General features: G+C 39.6%; 1 protein-coding gene across 2 annotated transcripts in view; it reads right to left on the bottom strand.

The window, feature by feature from the left end:
- ubxn6.S (UBX domain protein 6 S homeolog) overlaps nucleotides 1–19,508 on the bottom strand; it is a 28,036-nt gene that overhangs the window by 7,537 nt on the left and 991 nt on the right. Inside the window, exons 2-8 of one of the 2 annotated variants that reach the window (XM_018243532.2) lie at nucleotides 10,585–10,730; nucleotides 7,683–7,735; nucleotides 7,481–7,606; nucleotides 7,299–7,396; nucleotides 4,577–4,652; nucleotides 4,413–4,491; nucleotides 4,078–4,297 (exon numbers count right to left, since the gene is read on the bottom strand). In XM_018243532.2, the coding sequence (XP_018099021.1) occupies nucleotides 4,078–4,297; nucleotides 4,413–4,491; nucleotides 4,577–4,652; nucleotides 7,299–7,396; nucleotides 7,481–7,606; nucleotides 7,683–7,735; nucleotides 10,585–10,730 (798 nt within the window). The remainder of the gene's footprint in view (nucleotides 1–4,077; nucleotides 4,298–4,412; nucleotides 4,492–4,576; nucleotides 4,653–7,298; nucleotides 7,397–7,480; nucleotides 7,607–7,682; nucleotides 7,736–10,584; nucleotides 10,731–19,508) is intronic. The other variant, XM_018243533.2, reaches the window with a different exon arrangement.

The following is a 19,508-nucleotide window of genomic DNA, read 5'->3' as shown; positions in this document are numbered from 1 at the left end:
GCCAGGGCCAGATGGCATACACCCTTGGGTTCTAAGAGAGCTTAGTTCAGCTTTAGACCGGCCCCTATTTCTGATTTTCTCAGATTCGCTTTCATCTGGTATGGTACCTATGGATTGGAGAAAAACTGATGTCATTCCAATATTTAAAAAGGAATTACAATCTCAGCCTGCCAATTATAGGCAGTAAATTTGACATATGTGGGCAAATTATTTCAAGGCTTGTCAAGGGATCACATTCAAAATTTTGTCCTAGTGAATGGCATTATGAGCAGCATGGCTTTATGAAGGATAGGTAATGTCAGACAAATTTGATTGCTTTTTTTGATGAGGTAAGTAAGACGCTGGACTGTTGGGGGCAGTTGATGTGATCTACCGTATATACTCGAGTATAAGCTGACCCGAGTATAAGCCATGGTACCTAATTTTACCTACGAAAACTGGGAAAATTTATTGACTCTAGTATAAGCCTAGACACAACTACAGCCCTGTCTCCCAGCAGCGCACATTCTGCCAAAGCGACCCCCCCAGCGATCAACCGGACTTCTTTGCAGAGTGCAAAGATGGTGACAGAGAATTGCCAAACGGATTACTGTGTGCATTGTCCCACTGTCCCACTACCATGTGCAGAGGGTGCTGTTTGATATTGCCATCACTGTTAATCTTTCGTATAACCAACAGAGGGCGCTGTGTGATATTGCAGTCACTGTTATTCTTTCATATAACCAACAGAGGGTGCTGTGTGATATTGCAGTCACTGTTATTCTTTCATATAACCAACAGAGGGCGCACTGTTATTCTTTCATATAACCAACAGAGGGTGCAGTGTGATATTGCAGTCACTGTTATTCTTTAATATAACCATCAGAGGGCGCACTGTTATTCTTTCATACAACCAACAGATGGCGCTGTGTGATATTGTAGTCACTGTTAATCTTTCATATAACCAACAGAGGGCGCACTGTTATTCTTTCATATAACCAACAGAGGGCATTGTGGGATATTGCAGTCTCTCCCCAAGTGTACTGTTGGTATAGGAATGATTAAAAGTGACTGCAATCTCAGCTACTCGGGTCGGGTACCGCTGACCCGAGTATAAGCCGAGGTAGACTTTTTCAGCACATTTTGGATGCTGAAAAACTCGGCTTATACTCGGGTATATACGGTATTTGGATTTTGCCAAAGCATTTCACATCGTGCCCCACAAACGACTGCCTAAACTAAGGTCTGTTGGGCTTAATAAAGTAATTTGCACATGGATACTGACTACAGGATCGGGTACAGAGGGTGGTTGTTAATGGTACATTCTCTACTTGGAGTAAGGTTCATAGTGGGGTCCTTCAGGGCTCAGTATTGGGTCCACTTTTATTTAACTTGTCCATAATGACTTAGGGGAGGGTATTGTAAGTAATGTATCAGTGTTTGCAGATGGCACAAAACTATCCAGCCCAATTAATTCCATCCAGGATGTGGCATCCTTGCAACAGGATCTTGACAAACTGGCAGTCTGGGCAGCTAAATAGCAAATGAGATTCAATGTTGATGAATGTAAAGTCGTGCACCTGGGATGTAAAAATATCCAAGCCACTTATACCCTTAGTGGGACTGCACTAGGCAAATCCATTATGTAAAAGGACCATGGAGTCCTTGTAGATGATAAACGTGGCTGTAGTAAGCAATGCCAGTCAGCAGCATCAAGGGCAAATAAGGTCTTGAGCTGTATTAAAAGGGGCATTGATTCACAGCAGGAAGGGGTCGTTCTTCCACTGTATAGAGCACTGGTAAGGCCCTATCTAGTTTCAGTCTCCAGTGCTCAAACAGGACATAATTGTATTAGAGTGGGTGCAGAGAAGGGCAACTAAGCTGGTAAAAAGTATGGAAAATCTTAGCTATGAGGAAAGACTGGCCAAGTTGAGGTTGTTCACGTTGGAGAAGAGGCGCTTAAAGGGCATGTAAAGGCAAGGAAATAAAATCCAATTTTTACTTTCTTTAATGAAAAAAAAAAATCTATCTCCAATATACTTTAAATAAAAAATGTGTACCGTTTTTATAAGAAATCTGACTGTATGCAGTGAAATTCTCCCTTCATTTACTGCTGTGGATAGGAACTGTCAGACAGTCCCTAACATCTCTGCAGGGAAACAATCATACTTATGAACAGCAAGGGAGCCCGCGCCTTACTTCCTAGCCATGCAGAACTCAAGCAGATTTGTTTGTAGAGAGCAGACAGCAACTGTGTAGAGATTTGTATTGGATTTTATTTTTTGCCTTTACATGATTCCCACGCCAGCTGCAGGGACAATAGACTGGGGTTCTATTTGGGGGATTATTTTGCTGCAGCCACTGGTTCTGCAGAGTTGGAGAAGGTTTGTATTAAACAATACAAAAACTATAAAATCCATAGTAGATTACATGACAACACAGGACCGACTGCAGTCTGCCTATTCTGATTATAAATCTTGTTGTATCAGCTTCTCACAGATATTATTTGACTTGTGCTGTTTTGATAATTTATGACAGATATAAGCACCCCAGATCACACTGAGCATGTTGCAACGTTGTTACAAGATGGTGACCCCCTGTGGCCAACTTTGAAAGAATAAATCATTTGTTTGATTAGGCTTGCGGTGCAATAAGTTCATGTTTGTGTTTAGTATACAAAATACAGCATTTCTAGCATTATTCTATTGTAGACTTTACTTCCCCTTTAAGGGGTGATATGATATATTTAAATATATAAGGGGATCATACAATAATCTCTCTAATGCCAATAGGTCTTTCCAGCTGATGCAAGGGCACCCATTCCGAAGAAAAGAGGTTCCACCTTTAATATTCGGAAGGGTTTTTTTTTTTGTTTTGTTACAGTGAAGATGTGGAATTTCCTCCCTGAATCAGTTGTACAGGCTGATACATTAGAAGGGGGTTGGATGGATTTTTAAAAAGTGAGGGAATACAGGGTTATGGAAGATGGAAGGTAACCTACTTTGGTGATCCTATGCACATTGGGCATCAAATTATCGGTGGTTGTTGACATTTTTAGGGTGTTTTCATTGGTACCTAATGTTATATGGGAGGTACAAAGTTGCAAAAGTTTTGAGGTCATTTTTCATAAATTTCATAAATGTAACATAAGTTAAGCTGAAAAAAAAAAAAGAAACACATCCATGAACTTCATCCTTTTCTAAATATTTAGAAAAAACATTTAATTCAGAAAAGCTTTGCAGTTTTGTAATTAGGAGCAGAAAGACTCACTCGTGGATTCACAAAAATATATGGCTTCTTGGGGTAAACCTACTGTTACAGGATTTTTGCTTTTTTTAAACTAAAGTATACCGATTTTTGCTGTAGTGCTTCAAAATTTGATAATGTACTACTGGAAGTTATCTTCATAAAGCTATACATATCTAGTTTTAGTATGTTTGAGAGACATAATGCTTACTAATCATTTGGCCAATTAGTAATTAGTCTAGAGTAGGGGGGCCCAACTTTCTTTTACCTGTGAACACATTTAAATGTAAAAATATTTGGGCAGCAACACAAGCATGATAAAAGTCTCTGCAGATGCCAAATAAGGGCTGTAATTGGGTATTTGGTAGACCCCATGTGGACTAGCAGCTTCCAGAAGGCTCTATTTGACAGTACACCTGGTTTTTATGCACCCCAAATTTTCCTCCAAGCCAGAAATTAAAAAAAAAAAAAACCTACTTTGAGGCCACTGAGAGCAACATCCAAGGAGGTTAGTGAGGAACACGATGCTCGCAAAACATTGGTTGTGGATCCCTGGTCTACAAGTACATTGTGTAGCTGCTTAATATACAGTATACCTATCCCTGCTGTGCTGTACTTTAGCAGAAAATAATTATTGGGATCTACACGAGCCATGATCAAAGATTAAAATCTTTAATTCTACAGGGTAGCAACAAGCACAAAACAGGTACATGTAAATTTCTAACTTATTCTTGCTCAGGCTTTAGTTGACTAACAATGGAATGAACATACATTTTTAAAAGGATGTGCTGATTCATAATTGAAAATACAAATTATATTTGTGTTTCTATGTAGCGTTCAATAAATAAATACCTGTCTCTTTGCTCCCTCTTTATCTCCTCTGCGGTCAGGTTGAAGAAGTCATTGGGAAGGTCAAAGTGCGCAGCTTCAATGGATGGCATGAAAATACGCAGTTGCCTTTCCAGACTTAGTTTCAAAGGCCCTGCACTCAACAATGCATCACAATGTCCCTGTAGTGCATCTAGGGTTTTCAGTGCATCACTGCCCAGCACAAAAAAGTCTTCCTGTAGATCTAAGACATTAAATACAAGACTAATTATCATCTACATCTTGAACAGTAGTATTTTAGTTTCCAGTGACACTGATCACACATCCAGTTCTCTCATAACAGGATCACCAATGCTTACCTTGCCCAGGGACTGTCCTCTTTTCAAACCCAATGGCCTCAAAGAATTCATGTGAGCCCTCTAAACAGCTGATTTTCTCCTGAGTAGGTAGTAAAAAAGAATGACATAATTTAAGATAATGTCAAAATCCTGTAAAAAGTTTTAAATAGGTTGCATTTCCTCACCTGGAACACCTTGTTTGACATTTTGATTTTGCAATACTTCTCTTCTTCAGGGTGAATGATAATGTTATTCAGGTATCTAAATGAGAGATATTAACATCACCTAAGAAATGGGTGGGGGGCTTTTGCAAAACTGTACAACAGCAAGTTTGTAGGCATATAGGCAGAATAACTAATTCCAGCACCCTTGAATATTTGGGGGTATATTTACCAAAAAGTGAAGTAAAAGATCGCCACAGTCTTCTATAGTGAAATTCTGCCACTCTCCATTCATTTCTATGGGATTTTTAAAGGCATATTTAACAAAGGATGAACTTTCACCCATTGATAAATACTCTTTTAAAAATCCCATTGAAATGAATGGAGAGTAACGGAATTTCACTCTATATGACTGTGGAGATCTCTAACTTAAAGGACCAGTAACATCAAAAAATTTAATTGTTTTAAAGTAATAAAAATATAATGTGTAGTGTTGCCCTGCACTAGTAAAACTGCCGTGTTTGCTTCAGAAACATTACTATTGTTTATATAATTAAAGGACCAGTAACAGCAAATTTTTTTTTTCAAAAATTCGTTAGTACACAACGAAAAAATAACACCAACACAAATTAAAATTTAAAATAACAAAGCCTTTATTAAGAAATAACTTACAGAATCTCCACTTCCTGTCCTCTTCAGAAACGGCAAAAGGGCGACCATCCTTCCTGCAGCGCTCGATTTGTCCTCCATTGTTAGCTCCAATATTCTATTGACAGCGTGTGAAGCGAGTTGAAGCTGTGGATAAAGACCCTGCGGGACCGACACATGAAGCCCTTGCTGCTGTACGAGTGCGGGAAACCAACTGGTGCAGGCAGCCTAAGATGCAGGCAGTTTCCTGGGAGCAAGCGGTTCTCCCTCCACAGGCAGCTGAGCGCTGAGGTGTCACCCGGCTCGGTTATCTCCACAGCTCAGTGCGAGGCAAAGGACAGGGGAAGACTTACGGCCAGTCTGGAGCTGCCTCAGTGCAGCAGTGCAGCGAGACGCCATCCAATTTTAGATGTGGTTCTGCAAGAAATAAATAATCGGCTATCGCGGTTTGCTTGTCCTTTATTTAGCGCCGCTTCCCACAAGTTCAGGAGGAATTAGAGAGCCCATTGAGCACCTTGCACTGATGCAATGTTGGGCAAACACGAAGTGCATTTATTAGGTGCAGTGACGGGGTTAGTGCAGAACAGAGTTGAGCTGCCGTGGATGAACTTGTGGGAAGCGGCGCTAAATAAAGGACAAGCAAACCGCGACAGCCGATTATTTATTTCTTGCAGAACCACCCGCACATCTAAAATTGGATGGCGTCTCGCTGCACTGCTGCACTGAGGCAGCTCCAGACTGGCCGTAAGTCTTCCCCTGTCCTTTGCCTCGCACTGAGCTGTGGAGATACCGAGCCGGGTGACACCTCAGCGCTCAGCTGCCTGTGGAGGGAGAACCGCTTGCTCCCAGGAAACTGCCTGCATCTTAGGCTGCCTGCACCAGTTGGTTTCCCGCACTCGTACAGCAGCAAGGGCTTCATGTGTCGGTCCCGCAGGGTCTTGATCCGCAGCTTCAACTCGCTTCACACGCTGTCAGTAGAATATTGGAGCTAACCAGGGAGGACAAATCGAGCGCTGCAGGAAGGATGGTCGCCCTTTCGCTGTTTCTGAAGAGGACAGGAAGTGGAGATTCTGTAAGTTATTTCTTAATAAAGGCTTTGTTATTTTAAATTTTAATTTGTGTTGGTGTTATTTTTTCGTTGTGTACTAACGAATTTTTGAAAAAAAAAATTTGCTGTTACTGGTCCTTTAAGCTGCTGTGTAGCCATGGGGGCAGCTATTCCAAGGAGAAAAGGCTCAAGTTACACAGCAGATAGCAGATAAGCTCTGTAGAACATAATGCTATCTGTTATCCATTATTTATCCTGTGCCATATAGCCTTTTTTCAATTTCCGCCATTGCTACTCAGCAGCTTGTTTATATGAACTATAGTAGTGTTTCTGAAGCAAACACATCAGTTTTACCAGTGCAGGGCAACACTACATTGTATTTGTATTACTTTAAAACACTTTCAGTTTTTGGTGTTACTCTTCCTTTAACATTTTGATAAATAATACCCCATGGTAAACAGGTTAAAGACAACTTTTACACATTTAAAAAACATTGGCACAATGCATCACTCATCAGATCTAGGACACTGTAATGACACAGCCCCTACTACCCCCTAAGGACATGGTTTGTGCATTGCCACAATGTGCTGCTGAATAATTCTATGATACTATGTAGTGGATCAATCTGATTAGTCAGATAGGCAGGCACATGACGGTACATGATAGATGTTTTGTTGCATTTAGTTATACCCTATGAAATGATGTTCAGATAGATTGTCAGGCCTTTGTGGAGATGGTGACTAGTGTTTTGTCAACCAAAGGTCTCTGAAAATGGTGCCTGAAAAGTTTTAGCTCTGTGCCCAAATTAATAATTTGTGGTAATATGAAACAACAAATGAGAGATATGCACAGCCATTGCAACCAAGGTTTTTTGAACCACAAGCCTGAGAAATTTAGTTGCAGTTGGTCATAACTTACATACTGTATAAAGAACATCTGAACTACAGACAAACCTTCTTATTTATATATAAGATAACATTTGTCATTGCTATAACCACTTGCTAGCACTCCGCCATCTGCATTATGTTAATACATAGTATATGTAGTTACTTAGCTATAGTCTCGGTCCCAAGCTTCACTTTTTCTCTGTCTTTGTTATATGTGTGAATCTTCAAAATGGCAGCAGTTGTGGGATCTGTGGTGGACAACTGGACGAAACAGAAACTTTAGTAAATGACCTAAGGCTAGAAGCAGGTTAAGCAAACACTTCAATATACCCTAAAAATACTCACCTTCTGTATAATACTTCTAATGTGGCCTTCTCGCTCCTCTTTCCTAAGCAGCTCATCAGTAAGTGGGCATCTGAACAGGACAGTACAAATAGAACTGGACTTCTTTCTTGCAGTATCAATATCCAGCTAGAGTCAAAGTAATGTTATTTTTAGAAAAAAAAGAAGTTTTAACTGAACGCTCTATTCACATTTAGTATATTACCTTTTGACCTGCATTAGCCTCTTCTTTCTGTTCAACAATCAACTCTTTCCTGCCTGGAAAGAAAAGGCATTTAATCATAACACCCTAAAATAAGGGCTGTTTTTTTATTTTACTGACATTATGCTTTTTGCTTCAAGTCTGCTCCCATTTTAGCGGTTTCTGAGTTATTAGCAGTTACTGGCTGTTAATATCAGACGTTTATCTTATCAGTTGTTTCACAGCTGCTGTCAGTAACCCTAAGGTTGACTATCGAGGCTTGATTGACAAGCACTCTAATTTCTATTTGTGTTGAAGATCACTTACAATTACTATTGTTGTTTTGTTTTTCTTGTTTGTAGGTTCAGTCTTTTGTGCATGAACATTTTTGGAGTTTTCATAGACATTATGTAAGTAAGCCAACTAAAGGATTTTCATTAACAAAATGAAGACCTGACTGTTTCAATGATTCTAGGAAGGTATGCGCTTTCAATCTATTTTAGTTAAAGGGTGGTTCACATTTATATTAACTTAGTATATTATAGAATTCTTTATTCCTAGCAACTTTGCAATTGGTTTTATAAATTTTTTATAGTTTTTGAATTATTTGTTTACTGCGTCTTTCCAGCTTTCAAATGAGGGTCACGGACAGCCAAATTCTATTGCTCTGTGATGTTTCAATTTTATTGTAACTATTTATTGTAAAGCCAATATTTCTATTTAGGCCTCTACTATTCATATTCTCATATCTCATTCAAACCACTGCCTAGCTGATAAAGCCAAATAACTGAAAAAACATAAAAAATGAAGACAAGTTGCTAATTGTCTCAGAAAACCAACGTCTACACCATAATTAAAATGTATTCAAAGGAAATATGCCTTTAAATAAAACAGACCAGAAGAAAATTGTGGATCGAATCAGTAGCTTATATCAGCCATGTATAACCACCTTAAATCTCTCCAGCCAAAGAGGCAGTTTTAGAAGCCTAAAGTTTTATATCCAATCATTTTCCCTTTAAAGTGGTTGTTCCCCTTCAATGTACAAATCTTATGAAACCACTAACAATGTTCTCAATGTGTTAGAAAAACCATTTTCCATAACAAAAAGAAAAAATGCCATTGTAAAAGCTAATTTTTATACCAATTAACTCAGCCCTTCTCCTTTCTCTCAGACCAGTTTTCTGAAGTGATGGGAGTGGCCTATTTTGAACCTGACACACCAAGAACTTCCTATATAATGACATCATCATGCCCAGGCTTTGCCCTTACTTGTTTCCTATTGGATGTTGATACTGCCCTCCTCCTAGTAATTTATTGGGTGCTTGTGAACTGTAACCAGTCACATAATTTGAATGGTCATTGGTTGATTACTCAATTGTAATGGCAGAGGTTAACAGACGCAGCATATAAACAAACCTGCTTTGTAACAAACAATCACACAGCCATGCAGACAAATACTGCAGAAAAGGAAGGAGCAACATTGTTCTCCCAATTCTGGCACTCTCCCTCTGCCTATACTAAAACTGAATGGAGTGCCAAAGGGGTGCAAACTTTTCTGGGAATAAATACTGGCATTTCTATATTTTTATCTTTTAATACCTTTGGCATTAAGCATAATGTCAGTTATTTACAAAATTGGAACAAAACCACCACTGACTTGCTTAGAAACGTATGTAACTTACACATCTAGCAGGGACAGTAGGGTTGCCAGTTGCCACCTCACCCTTTTAAAACCAAATGGCATGGCTAATTATCAACTCATTTAGATGCTGCAGACTGAACTGATTTCTGTGCAGCCATGTATCATGCATCTAAATGAATTGCCAATTAGCCATGCAGGCTGTGGATTTCATATGTGTTTGGTTTTAAAAGGGTGAGGTGGCAGCCCTAAGTGACGGGCAGAGCAGTGTTGAGGGCAGGAAGGTTTTTTGAACATTTTGTGCGCTCTCCCAGGGGGGCGGTAATTTACCTAGGAAAACGATACCTTTTTTAAGTGTTTAAGTGTTCCACTTCTGGAACAAGATTTAGAGCTCTAAATACCAAAAAATGGAAAAGTTCTATTTTTCATGATATAGGGATCTATACCAGAAAAATATTTCACTTCATGCACAAAAATTCAACTCATTTGGAAAGCCTCAAGCTCATACAAATAGTCCTGGAAGTCACGTCAGCTGCTGAATAATGATTTTTTTATGAGGTAAATACACAAAATAATACATGGACCCCCCCCCCCCCAAATAATATATTTCTGGAAAGTACAAGTGTCATCTCCCATAGTATCCATTATAATACAATAATTCAAATTTATAAAAATGATTTCCCTTTTCTCTGTAATAATAAAACAGTCGCTTGTACTTGATCCCAACTGAGATATAATAAATCCTTATTGGAAGCAAAACCAGCCTATTGGGTTTATTTAATGTTTACATGATTTTCTAGTAGACTTAAGGTATGAAGATTAAATTATGGAAAGATCCATTATCCATAAAACTCAAGGTCCCAAGCACCTCGATCCCCCCCCCCATCTGCACAGTTGAAGTCTCTGCAGCACACAGCCCACACTCCCCCTCCCTCTCACAAACTTGTAACAGTGCTCAAATTCCCCAGCACAGCCCAGGAAGCAGTGGCAGATTGACATCAGACATAGCCAATAGGAGTTAAGTTAGCTGCCAGTACAATGTGTGATGTCATATAAGGAAGAGGAAGTGAACACTGTAGTGTTTTTGGGGGTCAGTGACCCCCTCCCAGCACAGAGTCTGTGTGGAACTGAAGGATTAGTACAGGGACACTTCTGAGGTGAATATCTCTTGAACTGTACTTTTTCTGTTAACTATTTCTATGGAAAAGTTTTTTCTATTCATGTGAACTGTTAGATTTGTCAATTTGTTACAAAGGTGAACAACCCCTTTAACCTCTTGCGTCTCACCTGTGGTATCCTTGAACTGCCCCATGGTCCTCCCCTGCATTGACTCCATTCTTGCCATTGCAGCAGAAGCTGCTGCAATCTGTGCCTCCCCTGTAGGTGGTCTACGAGGTTTAGGTTGTTCTTTTGTAACTTTAGGCACATTTTCCCTGAAGGAAAAAAAAATTACCATCCATATTCTTTGTAAATTTGGGAATAATCCCTACACCATGCTGTAAATCCTTGCCTAAATGTAAATTAAAAGCTTTCTCCACTAGAGTAATCTAAAACACAAATTTTAACATCTGCATGGTTTACATCAAATACACGGATCAGACTGCAGAAGAATGAATCTTTAATAATCTGTATGTTTCAGCTAGAACACAGAACGCGTTCAGTTATAAGATGGTTTCTGGACAGATTAGCATATTGTAAAACAAATAACACTCATATAAAAATAATGTGGTGCACACAAGCATTTCTAAAAGTTAGGTTATTAATACCAGTGCTAAAAGATGTACTGCACTGTATAAAATGCACTCTGCATATCATGAAAATGGTGCATTTGGAGTGGCACTGCAATGATTATGTTGCTTGAAGCAAATTTCTCTAATAATGGGCCACACCAGGGGGCACATTTACTAGGGGTCGAATTTCGAAGCAAAAAAACTTGAATTGCAGTAGTTCGATATTCAAAGTCGAAGTTTTTTTTTTTGATCGAATATGGCCATATTCGGTCAAAGTAAAATCGTTCGTTCGATCGACTAAATCTTTCGATTCGAACAATTTAATCGATCGAACGATTTAAAAAAAAAAAAACTGACTTATAAAAACTTAGCCAAATGTTGGCTATATGTTCTAGGAGGTCCCCATAGGCTAACATAGCAATTCGGCAGGTGTAAGGTGGCGAAGTGTCGAAGTCAAAGTTTGTTAAAGAGACAGTACTTAGATTTTCAAATGTTTGAATATTCAAAGTTTTTCCAATTCGAATCGAAGTCGAAGTTGGCCTATTTGATGGTCGACGTACCCAAAAATTACTTCGAAATTCAAAGTTTTTTTTATTTGAAAATTCACTTCGACCCTTAGTAAATGTGCCCCCAGATGTGTATAATTGGATGCACTTGGAATTATGCTGTGTTAATTAAAGTGCATGCTACGAGTGTCCAAAAAGAAACGTTTAGCAATTGTGATCCTTTATCAGAATACTTTTCTGAGGATTGCCATTTGAGAGACAAGCTGGTACTGGTAAATCTAAGTCCCTGGCATAGCCATGTTGCTTTCTTGGGTTGTTGAGAAGGCTTGGACTTTGGTCCCCCAAGAATTGATGCTTCCTCCTTTTTTCGGAAAAATTTTAGCTGAAGCTCTCAAATATCATCTGGAACCTCCAAAAAGAAAGCACTTATATGTAGGATTTTTAGGATTGTTCCTCCTACTAAGCCTTTGAAATTACATCAACCCCTAGGACTCACACTGTAAGCCCCTGTGTTGTTCACACCTCAGACAGCACAGTACTGTTCATATTAGACTGGCCCTGATCAGTTACTTGAATGGTCCTGAACGGTTTCTGCTACGTAAGGGTAAGTGGCTGGCAATTAGGAGCCTATGTGCTGTGTAACGTGGATAATACAAAACCAGAACTTAATGAAAGGCAGATGACGTTATAAGAACGTGGAGATTTATTTATAAGGAGACAATGCAGCAGTTTTGATGCAGGCTCAAAGAAATACACAAGTCCTTAACCAGGCCAATGGACGGAGGCAGATGGCTGACAAGGAGAGTCCGATATGCTGGCCAAAGTCAAGGGCAGGCTGAAGGCAGAGAGTAGTCCAGAAAACAGGCTAAGATCAGTACCAGGTCAACAGTAATCAGGAACAGGGCACAGGAACTAGGCAGGGATTTGGAGCTCAGTAATCAGGAATAGGAGTCAGGGCAGGAACAAACAGGAAACCAGGCATAGGTCAAGCAGGAATGACAAGGTAACAGTTTCAAATAGCTTTATTGTTACCAAATCATAGTAAAACATTCAAAAATTATAATCATATAAATTCACAGAATACAGTGTTTGTTTCTTAAAAGATACAGATCACATTAAAATTCCAAGGTAGTTTACATAAAAGTATATTTTAAAATTTGTGACCATTTACCTCAGCAGCATAAAAGTTCATGTTTTGTTCCTTTCTTTTTGTCAATCAATTAAAAGATACAAATGCATCATGATGAGGGCCAGGGGTATACAATCGTAATAAAATCTCCTCTGAATTATAATGCATGCTGTTTCTGGTTTTCCAAAGAGCTTCTTTAAAACAATTTATAATTTTCCATAAAATGGGTCAATGATGTGCACTGCATGTGTCCATAGAGAATGATAGTATAGTCTATATTCCGGAGTCCCCCTACCAGTTTTAATAAAGGGCTTATTGTTCTCCAAAGTTCCTGAGCATAAAAGGTGTAAAACAGTCTCTTTCCAAGAGCAAGCAACCGTGGGACATTTAGGCAGTGCCGCCACCCCTCTTTTATATTTAAAAGCCCTAATAGGGCACATTCATGCACACAGGCCCAAGCAAAGTCCTTTTGGCTATTAAAAAGCTTTCTGTGACATACCCTGTCCCACACACATCCAGTCTCTTTCACATTTAGATTTAAAATGGGGATCACAGGTTCTAAGGCATAAAGCAATTGCTTAATTTTAAGCTTATTGAAAAGGTCCTCCCTAGAGGTTAAAATCTCTTATGAAATGTCATAAAACCAGGAAGGGCTAAAACAAAATGGATTTTTTAGAGCTAAAACACACCATGCGTGTTTCATAAACCCTGCAGAGTATTTGATAAAAAAAGGGCCAGTAATCAGAATGATAATTCTCAAGACATAAAACCAAATAATGGGTTGAGTGCAGAGGACTCTTGTATTTGTCTATATGTATTTTTGTGGTCACAGCCTCATTGCACCCCCGCCTAATGGTTTTAAAAATTAGTGGTGAGCACAAGTTTCCCTTGTTTGTTATAGTTATACAGGAGCAGTGACCAGCTCCATGTTGTAGCTCCCACCCTTCCCAACTATAGTCAGGTGATCCCACTGGTGTCTAATAAAAGGGCAGCCAAGTTTGGGAGTTTTACTTTGAAAGCAGCTAGTAAGTTGCAAGTAAAACTTAGTCCCTTTTCTAAAATGTATAATGAAGCAACAGAATTCTTAATGAATCAGATAAAATTGAGCATAGGACTGGCCAGATATGGGATGACTTTGACGTAGTTGGCCAGCTTAAATATATTGCAATATATGGACAAACAATGCCTGTTTTGTTTAAAGGGTAAGGCATTTTTCAGTAGCAGTATGCACAAAATGTCTCTGTCTTAAATATATTGATAATGGGTTGAGTGCAGAGGACTCTTGTATTTGTCTATATGTATTTTGTGGTCACGGCCTCATTGCACCCCCGCCTAATGGTTTTAAAAATTAGTGGTGAGCACAACTTCCCTTATATTGTCATTCCTTTAATCACTTTTTGGTGTTACTGTTCCTTTAAAAATTATAAAAAAAAACCTTCAGGAATACCCATTTTCTTTAAAACATTAAAAAGATACACATGGGATTTGGTCAAAAGCCTTTTCAAAATCAAGTGATAAAATTGCAAGACGCTGCCTACGGTCTTTCTCATACCAAATGCTGTCTCTTATAAGATCAGTTATTTAGTGGATCGTGTGCCTAGGGATACCAAACTTTGGATTGGTATGTATGACCAGGCCTATAATCTCCTTCAGTCTATTGGCAAAAACTTTGGCAAGAATTTTATATAGAAAAGGTTGAGAAAGGTTATAGGCCTCCAGTTTTTAAAAATATTGGACAATTTCCAATCCCTAGACTCAGAGGATGCTATTCAGGAATTCATGATCATCAACGAACACACTGTTGATCACTTGGTACTATGGGATGCTCTTAAGGCATATGTAAGAGGGCTGTTTAAACTATGAAATTAACTAATTTAAAAAGCAGTCCAAGCTGACACAAGATCAAATGGAGCAAAATATCTCTAAGCTGGAAATGGAGACTGTCTTAGACCAACTACCAGAGAGCACAAGATAATTATACTGAATTCCTGAAGGATAAAGCATAAACTAGGTTTAACTTTATGAAACTCAATGTAAAAGAATGTGGGGAAAGAGCAGGGAAACGGTTAGCCCGCCTTACTAGAACACAATCCTCCCCCAAGCTATTACTCCGCTGAAAACACAACAAGGAGGACTAACATCTGACCCCATGCAGATACAAAACATACTACCACAATTCTACTCTAACTTGTATAAATCCACCCTGGATGCTAGCAATTTGGCATATGTAGATGAATGCCTAAGCACGGTTAAAGGGGTGGTTCACCTTCAAACAACTAGCTGTTTTCAGATAGATCACCAGAAATAATTACTTTTTCCAATGTATTTGTATTTTCTATGTGTGACTGCATCATTTTTCACCTTCTGAAGCAGCTCTGGGGGGGTCGCAGACCCTGTGAACTGTTCTAAATGAATACATTTGGTTGATACATTTCTTATCTTTGTCCCTGCTGAGCAGAATCTCTAGGTTTTATAACAGGCAGCTAGAATTATAGAATGTGATGCAATATTTGCTAATACTCCAGAGATGCTGCTGAGCAATGTTACAACTAAATGTTGCAAAATTGTAACAGTTTAGAGTCTTCACCTGAATTACTGAGCTACCAGACTCAAACACCAGAGACAGAAACATTCAACTTTAAACTTAGATTTTGGAAAAACAGTAAAAAAATAAATAATGGAAATTAATTAAAAGTCTTTATTTCTGGGGAACAATCTAAAAACAACTGAATTGAAAAAAGTGTTTGGAAGGTGAACAAACCCTTTAATTTAGCATCATTGAGCGAAGCACATTGAGAGTCCCTAGAAGCTGACCTTTCCCTTATGGAGATTCAGGAGGCAATTGACTCGTTTCCCTCTGGGAAGGCTGCGGGGCAGACAGCGTACCCATAGAGCTATATAAAAAGCACAAAAAAACCTTTGCTCCAATCCTCCTAAAGGTGTATAGGGAGGAGCCACTAAAAAGTCACCTTCCTGATCAATGTACCAAGCAGCGATAGCTCTGCTTCCTAAACCAGGCAAGGATCAGAAACTACCCGAGTCATACAGACCTATCTCTCTGCTTACAGCGGATGTCAAGATACTGGCTAAAATCTTGGCTTGCCATCTTAAAAAAGTAGTTAGTACCCTTGTCAGTGATGATCAACTAGGCTTTATGCCTAGAAAACCAAAGGCCTTAAATGTCTGAAGATTAATGCATAGCTTTACGACAGTACACACCAACTTGGGCAGCAGGGCCATAGCTGCGCTGGACGTAGCCAAGACCTTTGACACACTGGAGTGGCCCTACTTGTGGAAGGTCTTGGCTGCCTTTGGGCTCGGTCCCAGGTTCATTGCCCTGGTACAACTTCAGTATAAAACCCCGGTGGCCTCTGCCAGATGCAGATGATACCCTTATTTACTTGGGAGACAGGGGGAGGTCCCTTAGGGGACTCATGGCAAAGTGTCTGGCATACAAGTCAGTAAACTAAAACTATATTGTTTCTTGTTGATCGCCCATTGTCAGGTGAAAATCTGGATATGTGTGCTTTACCTATTGTCACCAAATTTACATACCTTGGTGTAGAAATGTCCTTACCTGTAGCCACCTACAGATATACAATAGGAGAGGCAAACTCATAGCCTTTACAAAAGTGTGGGGCGAGTGGCTTACTGTCCTGATGGGGTATAAACATCTCTCAAGTTATCTTAATGTTTGTGTTCCCACATAAGGATACCATGTAACAAGGTGTGGGGGGGGGAATAGAACAATTCTGTAACATGTTAAAGTGATAAACGTTGAGAAAATTGGTATTGGGAGTCACTGTGTGAATGCTGGCAAGTAATGAAAGAAATAAACTTTATCTGAAAGATAAAATACGTCCCACTGCGACTCCTTCACTTACATTGAATAGGAGAAACAATAGCCTGCCAGAAAGCAGTTCCATAGTGCAGCACTGGCTCTTTCTGAAAGCACATGATCAGGCAAAATGACCAAAGATGGCTGCCTACACAACAATATCACAACTAAAATAAAATGCACTTGTTGGGTTAAGAATTACATTTTACACGATTGAGTGAATTATTTGCAGTGTAAACAGTATCATTTAGAAATAAAAACTAGACCATAAACATCATTACAGAATCAATTTAATGACCTGGTGGTGGGCAATGAAATTACTGTTTCTATTTTTGCTGATGATACTAAATTTTGCAGAACTCTAGGTTCCATGCAGGATGCTGCCACTTTGCAGAGTGATTTGACTAAATTGAAAAATTGGGCAGCAAACTGGAAAATGAGGTTTAATGTTGATGCAAGGTTATGCACTTTGGCAAAAATAATATAAATGCAAGTTATACACTACATGGCCCTGCGTTTCCTTAACTGAGAAGGATCTAGGGGTTTTTGTAGATAACAAGTTGTCTAATTCTGGGCAGTGTCATTCTGTGGCTACTAAAGCAAATAAAGTACTGTCTGTAAAAAAAGGGCATAATTGAAAAATGCCAGTGCTATTGCACTATTATAGTGGTCTCATCTTCTCGCATATCCCTCCTAACTACTGGCTGTGGGGGAGGAGTAGGCATCCTGCTATCCCTTCCTTGCCGTTTAAGGGCTAGTCCACACGGGGAGATAGCGACGCGTTTGCGGTCGCGGCAACAAAGCGCCGCGACAGTCGCCGCGACCGGCGCAGGCGACAGTTTTGTATGGGCGCCTATGTAAAAACGCCTGTGCTAACCACACGAGGCGATGCGCTTTTCAACAGTCGCCTGAAAATGCCTCGCCATAAATGCTTTGAGTTCTAGCCTTTCCTCCTTTGGTGCTTCCTCTGCTCCTGATTCACTTTTTTCACGTAATTACCTACAACTTAATTTTGTCATCAGGGTTGGACTGGAGCATTGGGGGCCCACCGGGGCTGCAACACCAAGGGCCCTCCTAGCAGTCCCTGGGGGCCCACTCCCGACCAGCAAACTTCCGCGCATATGTGCAAATGATGGCTGTGCATAGCGGCAGATCGTCCATTTCTTTGGGGGGGTTTGGCCGATCGTGGGAGCGGGTCTGGGCCAGCCCAGTCCGACCCTGTCTGTCACTTGCAATGAGCACCCATGCCACTCTGCAACCACAATGCAGTTGTGCATATAATCCCCATGGCTGGCTAAACTCATCATTTCTGCTCTCTTGCAAACTATGGGTTTAGAAGAAAACCCATAGAAAAGCCTACTTCATTCACTATAAATTGAATCACTTATATCTGACCATACCCCCTAGGACTTTGATGAGTTTTTTTAAAAGCAGAAAAGAGTAGATTCTTTCCACAAACAATTTAATCAGACTTTAGATACTAATAATCTTAAACTTCCTGTATTCAGCTTTTTTAATCTTTGAGTCAAAAGTTTTTTTTTTAGCTTGATCCTATGCCCTCAGCATTACTAAAACAGTGTGCCCCTGCGCTTACTCCAACACTTACTCATATATATTCAATTCCTTTTTAACTTCTCTCACTTTCCCCTGTATGCAAACAGGTCGGTGTCAAGCCCACTCTTAAAGGGATTCTAAATTACACAGTTTACACTTCAAATAATCCCCTCTACCGAGTAAAATTGCATTCCTAACCCAACAAGTGTATTTTTTTTAGTTGTAATATCAGCGGGTAGGCAGCCATCTCAAGTAATTTTGCCTGGTCATGTGCTTTCAGAAAGAGTGAGCACTTTAGAATGGTACTGCTTTCTCCTACTCAATGTAACTGAAGGAGTTGCAGTGGGATATGAATTTTTACTACTGAGTGCTATTCTAATATCTTACAGGGAGCTGTTATCTGGTTACCTTCCCGTTGTTCTGCTGATGGGCTGCTGGGGGGGAGGGGGGAAGAGTGATATTCCAACTTGCAGTGCAGCAGTGGGTGACTGAAGTTAATCAAAGCACAAGTGCAGAAGTCTTCTGGAGCAGTACTATTAACTTATGCATTTTGAAGAAAACATGTTTTCCCATAACAGTATCCTTTTAAAAAGGCTACACTTGATTAAAGGAAAACTATACCCCCCAAACAATGTAGGTCTCTATTAAAAGATACTGAGTAAAACAGCTCATGTGTAAAACCCTGCTTCATGTAAATGAACCATTATCATAATAATATACTTTTTTAGTAGTATGTGCCATTGGGTAATCATAAATAGAAAATTTCCATTTTAAAAAATAAGGGCCGCCCCCTGAGATCGTAAGATTCACTGTGCACACATACAAACCACATGTTAGGTCACATGAGCCAATTAACAGACAGAGTTCTGCCTTTTGCTTCCTCACTTCTTCCTGTTACAATTAGAGTTGTAGTATTTCTGGTCAGGTGATCTCTGAGGCAGCACAGATAGAGTCACGAAATGGTGGTTCAAGGCAAGAGATGTAAAAGGGCAATATTTATGTAAATATATTCCAGTTTGGTAAGATTCTTTAATATGTCATTCAATTTGATATAAACTATCTGTTGCTTAAGTATTCATTTTGGGGGTATAGTTTTCCTTTAACTATTGCCTTCTCACTCTCTCTCTTACCCAAAGCCTCTAACTCCTGGAACATATTGTCCTTATACTTGTGTTACCAACTATTTCTGCGCCCATAATGTGCTGGTCACTATGCAGTCTGGCTTTTGGCCTGGTCTGCTCCTTCCACGTTACTTTTGCTAACAAATCCTCTTCCCTGGTTCAGCTTAGTGCAGGAGTGCCTCTGGGTTCTGTACTCGACCCTCTGCTGTTCTCCCTTTACACTATCTGGAGTTTTTCTGGAGGTCTCTTTGGAGACCTTCTTCATTAGGTCTTAAATATCACTAATATGCAGATGACACCCACCGCTATCCCTCATCTTAAACTTTTCTATTC

This window comes from Xenopus laevis, chromosome 1S (assembly GCF_017654675.1).
Source record: "Xenopus laevis strain J_2021 chromosome 1S, Xenopus_laevis_v10.1, whole genome shotgun sequence".
In the NCBI taxonomy this organism is placed as follows: Eukaryota; Metazoa; Chordata; class Amphibia; order Anura; family Pipidae; genus Xenopus; species Xenopus laevis.
Note: the sequence above shows the minus strand (reverse complement) of the source record. Positions and strands in the feature narration are given on the sequence as shown.